The 8207-nt window shown below is 51.7% G+C and overlaps 1 protein-coding gene across 1 annotated transcript in view; it reads right to left on the bottom strand.

Annotated features, from left to right (window-relative positions):
* Window positions 1-6635: 6635 nt before the first annotated feature.
* Lhfpl4 (LHFPL tetraspan subfamily member 4) overlaps window positions 6636-8207 on the bottom strand; it is an 18537-nt gene continuing 16965 nt past the window's right edge. The window contains exon 3 of the mRNA XM_059256837.1: window positions 6636-6886. Within this exon, the coding sequence (XP_059112820.1) occupies window positions 6786-6886 (101 nt within the window). The 3' untranslated portion in view covers window positions 6636-6785. The remainder of the gene's footprint in view (window positions 6887-8207) is intronic.

The following is an 8207-nucleotide window of genomic DNA, read 5'->3' on the forward strand; positions in this document are numbered from 1 at the left end:
GTTTTTCATTTTGTTTTCGTTTGTTTGCTTGCTTGTTTTGGTTTGGGTTTTTTTTTAAATTTTTCTCTTGGGGGGCACTGAAGAGGGGAGGGGAGGATGTGGAGGGACTGGGAGGTGAGTGGAATTAGAGTGCATCCAAATTAGGGTGCAATCCCAAAGACTCAATAAAGGAATTATATTTTTAAAATTTACATGTATCTATTTATTTGGGGGGCATGTGCCACAGTGCACATGTGGAGGTCACATGACAACTTCGGGGAGTTGGTTCTCTCCTACTACGTCAGTCCCAGGGATCCAACTCAGGTCACCAGGTTTGACTGCAGACGCCTTTGCCCAGAGCCATCTCTCAAGTCAAAACCTGTCTTCTTTTTAAAATTTTATTTTTATTATGTTTTAAAACTTATTTATTTTATGTGCATTTGTGTTTTGTGTATGTCTGTGTGGGGTTGTCAGACCCCCTAGAACCTACAGACAGTTATGAGCTGCCATGTGGATGCTGGGAATTGAACCCAGGTCCTCTGGAAGAGCGGCCAGTGCTCTAACCACTGAGCCACTCTCAGACCCCCCCCCATTTTTTATTTACAATTTTTTTAAAAATTTATTTTGTTTTATGGGTGTGAGTGTTTTGCCTGCATGTATGTCTGTGCACCATGTGTGTGCCTAGTGCTCTTGGGGGCCAGCAGAGGGCATCATATCCCCTGGAACTGGAGTTACAGATGATTGGTTGTGAGCAGCTGTGTGTGTGCTGGGAATTGAACCCAGGTCCTCTGGAAGAGCAGCCAGTTCTCTTAATCACTGAGCCATCTCTCCAGCCTCCCAAACTATCTCCTTTTGTTCCGTTCATGATCACCACAACCAAAGTAACCTCCCTGAAATGTGATCCCTGTTTAAAATACTTGTGTGAACCAGACATGGTGGCTGTGGTGGCTTGAGGTGTCCCCTAGAAGTCTTAGGTATTTGAGCACTTGGTCACCAGTAGGTGGCTGTTTGGAGAGGATTAGGGGGTGTTGAAGGTTTCGAAAAATTCATGCCATTCCTATTGAGTTCTGTGTCCAGCTTGCAGTTCAAGCCCTTAGATACTGCTCTGGACCTGCCACCATCCGCCCATCCTCATGTGCTCTACCCTCTGGAACCAGAAGCCCCCAATAAACCCTCTCTTCTATAAGTTGCCTTGATCCCACTGTTTTATCACAGCAACAGGAAAGTAACTAATGCAGTGGTGCACACCTATAATCCCAGCACGTAGGAGCTGAGGTAGGAAGACTGCTTTGAGTTCAGTCTAGCTCCGGCTACACACCAGGACCCTGTCTCAAAAACAAGAAGTTCTTGCCAGGGGTGGTAGTACCCACCTTTAATTTCTGTACTTGGGAGGCAGAGGCGAGTGGATCTCTGAGTTCCAGGTCAGCCTGATCCACATAGTGAGATCCAGGCCAGCCAGGGATACTCAGGTGGATGCTGGTCTACCTGCCCCCAGTAATTGAGCAATCTTCCCCTGTTCTTATGTCTGAGTTTTTTCAGACCCTGTTAACCTCAGGTTCCTATCTGACCCCTCCACACCTCACACTCCACGCTTCAACTCCCAGCACTGCATCCAGTCTCTCAGGGATATGACCCCCCCACCAGTCCCTCAAGCTGCCTTCTCTCCCACTGTGGCCTGCCTGACTCTTGTTTCCACACAATAAAACTTCACCCTAATCCACTCATTCCACCAGAAGCCATATAAGGTGCCTCCCCTCAGAGCACCCACAAATACCTGGATTTAGCAGATTCTGCCATTTTTTTGTATGTTCATCTCCACATCCAGATGTACTCTTAGAGTCTCTGTGTGCCTGTTGCAATGTTCAGTCCACTGTGTCACAGCTTACACATTCCCTAACCACCTTACCATTTCCTGCAAGGTGTAATGCTCATCTCGTCCGTGTGGACTTTCATTTTTTCCCCTTGTCTAAGTGTTGTCCTATGGAGAGGTAATCTGACTCCTCCAAGTCCCCCCAGGCACACAAGGTGGAGTCCTGAGTGTGGAATCAAGGCTGTGCTGCCAGGAGTACACACAGGCTGCCACTGCCACTGTCTTCTTCGCCTTGTCACAGAACCCCAGCTTTATTTGGGTTGGCAACATGCCCAATTAATGTTCCCAGCCTCTTTCAGCGATACGTGCCAGGTGACTCAGTTCTGTGGCATTTCCAGGCGGCTTCAAATGGCTTATAGACTAAGTGACTGGAACACTAGCAACCACCTTGGACCAAGAGATATTTAATTAATTATTGGGTTTTCCTCCTTTTAATTTTCTTCCTTCCTCCTCTCTTTCCCCCTCCCTCCCTTCTTCCCTCTCTTTCTCTTCCTTCCTTCCCTTCCCACCCTCACCCCCCTCTTTCTTTCTTTCTTTTCTTTCTTTTTACATGCTCTCACTATATATCCCTGGCTGGTCTGGAACTTCCTATATAGACCAAGCTAGTGCCAAACTCACAGAGATCCACCTTGCCTCTGCCTCCTGAGTGCTCGGATTAAAGGTCTGTGCCACCATGTCTGGCTTTTAATTTTTTTTTAATTTTAATTTTATGTGCAAAGGTGTTTTGTCTGCATGTATGTATGTGCTGATATCACATGCATGCAGTGCCCATGGAGACCAGAAGAGGGCATTAGCTCTCCTGGAACAAGAGCTGCAGACGCACATGGATGCTGAGAATTGAACCCAGGTCCTCTACAAGAGAAGCCCGTGCTTGTTGCTGCTGAGCCATCCCTCCACCCCCAACCTGACCACTGTGAGGGAGTCTTGAGGAAGGCAGTAAGGACTGAAAGTGACAGGACAGACAGGACTTGCAGACAGACGTGGTGCCAGACTCCTACTGACACCATGGGCCATGCTCTGAAAATACCTTTTTTTCATTCTTGAGACTAGATCTCCTCATGTAGCCTGGTGTGGCCTTGGTTTTACAACGCTCTTGCCTCCGTCTTCCAAGTGCTGAGATTACAGGCATGCACGGCACCACAAGGCCCACCTTTTTTTTTTTTTTGTTAATGCTGTGGTAACAGAAACTGCCATTAAGTCACAGTGAGCACTAGGGTTCCATGAATTTGCAGCCACTGATACAAAGAGTTGGGTTATAGCCCACCCATGAGGCCCAGGGTCGTGATTCAGGAGCAACAGCCAGCATGGGTGATATAAATTGTGTCTTTATTTGAACATCATTCCACCTGCACTGAAGCTCAAATCCGGCAGCAGCAGAAGGGGTCAGGACCAAAAGAAATGTTACCAAATTAGACGATGAACATCAAGGACACATTCGGACAGAACTTACTAATGGGGTGTAGACGACATCAATCTACCCTAACACACAGCACAGGTCCTTGGAGGGCTGTCAGAGTCCTAGGGAGGGCTGGCTGCTCCTGCTCACATCTCAGGAAAACTCCAGTCCCACCCAAAAGCTAGCTCTGAGCCAGGCGAGAACCCACAGAAGCCTCTTGTGCTGGAAGGAGCCCAGCCCCTCCAAAAAGAGGGTTTCCCTTTTTCACACCAGAGGCTGGAGAAGGGCGAGGCCCCTCTGTGCTCAAGCGGGACTCTTTAAAGGTCCTGGGCTCCTTACCCAGAGCTCCAGCTACAAGCTGTCAACTTGGCTTTTGCAGGCCCCAGAAGGATGTCAATCTTCCCCACATCCTTGTGCCCTTAGGAAGGCTTTCCTCCGTAGCTGTGGTCCTCTGAGGGGAGCCTTCTACTTGCCACAGCCCCAAGGACTGGTCTAACCAAAGCTTTGGACCAGAGACCGGACCACCTCGAGGTTATGACTGCTCTCTCCACTCTCTGCCAGGAGCAAAGAAAGTCAGTAATACGAAACACCAGCATCCTTGTCCAGTCACAACTAGCTGAGAACTTTCAGGGACCTGACACCAGGAAGCTCTTGGTTGGTGATCAGAAACCGAGATGTTGATCTTCATAGCCTATCCCTTCCCCCAAAGGCTAACACCAGCTCACCTGCCCTCACTGTTCCACATCAACTGTCAGGAGATCTGTCAGAGCACCCCTTGAGTTCCCGGAGGAAGCTTCCATTCTCCCTGTCCCCACCTCTTCTAAGTCCCTCTGCTGCCTCTCATCCTCCCCATGCCATCCTGGGGCTCCTGCAGACTTAAGCCCATCACCCTGAAACTCCACGATGCATCTCTAAGTGCTGGGCAGTAGCTGGGTGGCTGGAGGGGGCATTGGAACACTGTTAAACTACTCCCAAAAAAGAATTAGTTTCCTACCTCCCCATCATCTGGATTACCCTACTGCTAACACAGCCTGACCTACTAATCCCCTCTCTCTCTCTCTCTCTCTCTCTCTCTCTCTCTCTCTCTCTCTCTCACACACACACACACACACACACACACACACACACACACACACACACCACACTCCTCCACAAAGGAACAGGGATGCCTGGACCATAGACCTCCAGTCACTTGGCCTCCAAGGGGTCAATTCTAGCCTGTCCACCAAAGCACAGGGGCCTCTCGGGCAGCAGGTGTCCTCAGGAGCGCAGACTCTTCAAGCACCCACATGGCTGCCCTCCTCACCCCACCCCCCAGCATTTCGTCTTCCCTCTCCTCCTGCCCACTCTCTTCTCTACATTTTATTCTTGTTCATTGCAAATTACACCTCCATCTCCCACTTCCTCTGCCACTTCCTGTCCCTCTTCATCCACTGCCCCTGCCTCCCGGGGAAGCCCTGCTCCGGTCCTTCACCTCCCTTTCTTCATCACCGTGTGTGTCTCTCTAGACCCCTCCTTGAACTCGGGCCCACTGTCCCCTCTTCGCCATGACTGTCCGTCTCTCTTGGCTTCCCCGGCTCTGCTCCTGCTTCCCACTTGCCTAGTTCCCAGTCAGTGACCCGCTCCCAGGCCCTCTCGTCCCGACCTGGACCTTCTCTCCTCTGGTTTGAATCTGAGGGACTGACTCCTCCCTTCCCCGTCACGCAAGTCCCCCCACCCCAGTCCATTCCTAGTCAGTCACCTGGCCACCTGCCGAAGAAGACGGCTCCAGTGCTGTGGCTCCAGGAAGGGACGAGGTGGGGACCGGTGCGGGGAAACATAAGGGCAGTGACCAAAGCTGGGGAGGAGGTATCTGGCCTGGAGGAAAGGGCGAAAGGTGGAGATGGGGTCTAGAAAATTCCAGGTGTCAGGAATCCTTCCAGGAACCAGCATCGGATTCCAGGTAGGGTCCTGATGGGGCAGCCTTGGGTCATGGGTCTTGCTCAGGGATCCTAACTCTCAGCTCCAAGTCCTAAGAAATGAACACAAGGACAGCAAATTTGTGGACTAGCCGCCCTTCCAACTCTGGCTGAGGCCCACGTGACACACGGAAGTGATAAGCCTCCTGGGAAGCCCATAGGGGCACACACTCCTCAACACAGGGACCAGGCAGCAGGCCATGCCCTAGAAAACATTATGCTGGATGAAGCCAGTCTGCCACCCCTCCACTGGGGACAGAAGGCTCGTCCATAACTAGATGGCCCTGCCACCAAATCTATAAGGTAACCAAGGATGGTCAAAAAAAAAAAAAAAACCAAAAAAACAAAAAAAAACACCTAGAATCTCCCTTATTTTCTCTCTGCTAAGGGGGAGGGAGTAGCCCCCACAGTGGGAAAAGAATCGAGATCTTCTCATCTGCCCCTCCCTAACACACACACACACACACACACACACACACACACACACACACACACACACACCTCAGCTCCAAGCACTGCCCATGAGGCTGCAGACCCTGGGCATATCGCAAGGCGAGAAGTGGGCAAGTAGGAGAAAGAGTCAGGGACAGGGTAACAGGGCCTGGGGTGGGGACAAGGGTACCCTGTTCAGAGGCGATCTGCAAGTTCAAGTTAGGCAGAAAAGTATCAAAGACGCAAGACAGTCTCTGCCCTTGGCAGATGTCCGAGGTGTAGGAAGCGTGAGAAGAGAGGTATCCCTTAGCTCCACCTCTGAGCCTCCTCTCCACAGCCACGGACCCTGACAATGGGCCCGGGAAGTCTATGCTGTACAAAACAGGCCAGAGTCAAGGGTCCAGTCACTGGTGAGACATCCCAGTAGAGAAGAGGCCAGGCTAGCCCCAGGCTGGGAAGCTGGCCCACGCCAGCTGCTGTGATCAGCCGTCTCCTCCCACAGCCTCCAGAGCCTGTGTCTCCCCTCAGACTCTGAGGTGAGGAGGGACTACTAGCAGTGGGAAGGAAGACCCTATCTTTTCTCCCTCAGCACGGCTCAGGTTCCTCTGAGAGCTGGGAGCAGGCTTGAATGAGGGAGTCAGAAGAGGCCCCGTGGGTGGGGCTGGTGGCACCTGGAGCTTTGTGGTAGATGTGGTGGGACCATCATCAGCAGATAAAAATAAAGTAGGAAAAAGTCTGGCCCTCCTGGGGCAGTGTCTTGAATGAGTCTCTTAGGAGACCAGGACTGGGGAGGCAAGAACGCACAGGCAGGCTTCCAGACTGAAGGGGTCTGAGGAGCTCGCACAGCAAGGCTGCCTTCCCCTGGGGATCCTCAGGGACCTCCAGCTAGTCTACACAGGAGAAGGAAACCGAAGGACCAGAGAGGGAGACCCAGGCTCCCTTAGGGCAAATGGAGGCAGGGCCGGAATCAGGCTCTCTCAGGATCTCAAGGGCCTCTGCCAGGCTGCCGCCCCATGCCCACCTCTCTTCAAAGCCTGGAGTTGTGTGCAGTCAGTCAGAGATTGGGGTCTGGAGCTTGACCACAGGAATGAGAGGGCAGCAGACGGAATATGCTGAGGTCGGGCCAACTCCTGGGCTACAATCCTGGGGTTCAGGGTCCCTGGGTGTGAGCAACAGGGCATGGCAGGACTCCCCATCCAGAGACATCACCTCCTGGCCGCAACACAGAACTTACTGTAGTGCCTACAAAATCTGAGGGAGAGAGGGAGGAAGGGAGAAAGAGAGAGAATGTTAGAGATGGTCACCGCTGCCCCCTCAGCCACTCTCCAAAACAGAAGTGGGCAAAGAATGACGACAACCGAGGTGTCGGCTGCCAGGGAAGCCTCAAGCACACCACTCATCCCCACAGGGTCATTCTGCGGGTTCAGAGAGATGCCATGCAAGCTCTTGGCACACAGCAAGTGGTGGGGGCTTAGTTTAGTTTTTACTTTGGCTCAGAACTAAACTACAGAGTCCACCTTCATCCACCAGTGAAGGATGGAGATTTCTTGGCATTGATGGAAGTATATTACTTCCCATATCACTTGTATAGAGATTGGGGGGCGTGTATTTTAAAGACAGGGTCTCTTATAACCCAGGCTGGATTTGAACTTACAAGGTAGCAGAGGCTACCCTTGATCTCCTGATTCTCCTGCCTCTGCCTCCAGAGTGTGACGATTACAGGTGTACACCCCCATGATTGGCCTCCCACACCATGTTTAAGAGGGAGCTGTAGAGGCTTGCCACTGGTCTGGGGACAGCCTGGGGTACACAGTGTGTTCTAGGGTGTTCTAGTTTACACCATAAGGCCATGTCTTAAAAGTAAATGAACTTGTGAGAGAGCCATCTGGAAACAGGAGAGAGACACAGTGGACCCCATTCATTGCTGGTTACATCCATGCACGCCCAGGCAGCTTCAGGAAGGCTACTAACAGGCTTGGTCTTGCACTTCTGGGAGTTGCCACCAGGGGGCAGGTCCTGACCTCAAACCAAGACCAAAGAAACTACCCGGTGGGAGGGATCTGTAGGAGCTTTTAAGGTCAGGTTAGCAGAGAGGGTGTCCTAGGTAATGAAAAGGGGACAGGAAAGCCCTAGCCTCAATGGGCTGGGACAGGTAGTGTGATTGCAGGGAAGAGCTTTGGCTCTGGACTTGGACCTGCATTCAGGTCCTGACTGCACTTAGAGAACTGTGTGCCCCCCTCTCTGCGCCCATCCCCGGGGGGGGGGGGGGGGGGATGGATTTGTGTCCTCATCTACAAAACAGCAGTCGTAATGCCTGCCTGTGAGGACTGAGGCTTCAGCAAAGTGCCAGCCCCTCACGTGACAGTCCTTGGAGACAGATCTGTTCTATCACCTGGTTTTAAGAAGTGTGGGAAACTGAAACTCAAGGTGAAGTCATTTCTAGGCTTAACCTGTGCTCACCACCCAAGACTTCAAGCACACCATGGGGTCCCTGCCAGAGGAGTGGATATGCAGCAGCATACATTATCTCATGTAATCCCATTGTATGTACAGTGAGCCAAAACCCAAGAAA

Source organism: Peromyscus eremicus, chromosome 3, assembly GCF_949786415.1.
Source record: "Peromyscus eremicus chromosome 3, PerEre_H2_v1, whole genome shotgun sequence".
Taxonomy (NCBI): Eukaryota; Metazoa; Chordata; class Mammalia; order Rodentia; family Cricetidae; genus Peromyscus; species Peromyscus eremicus.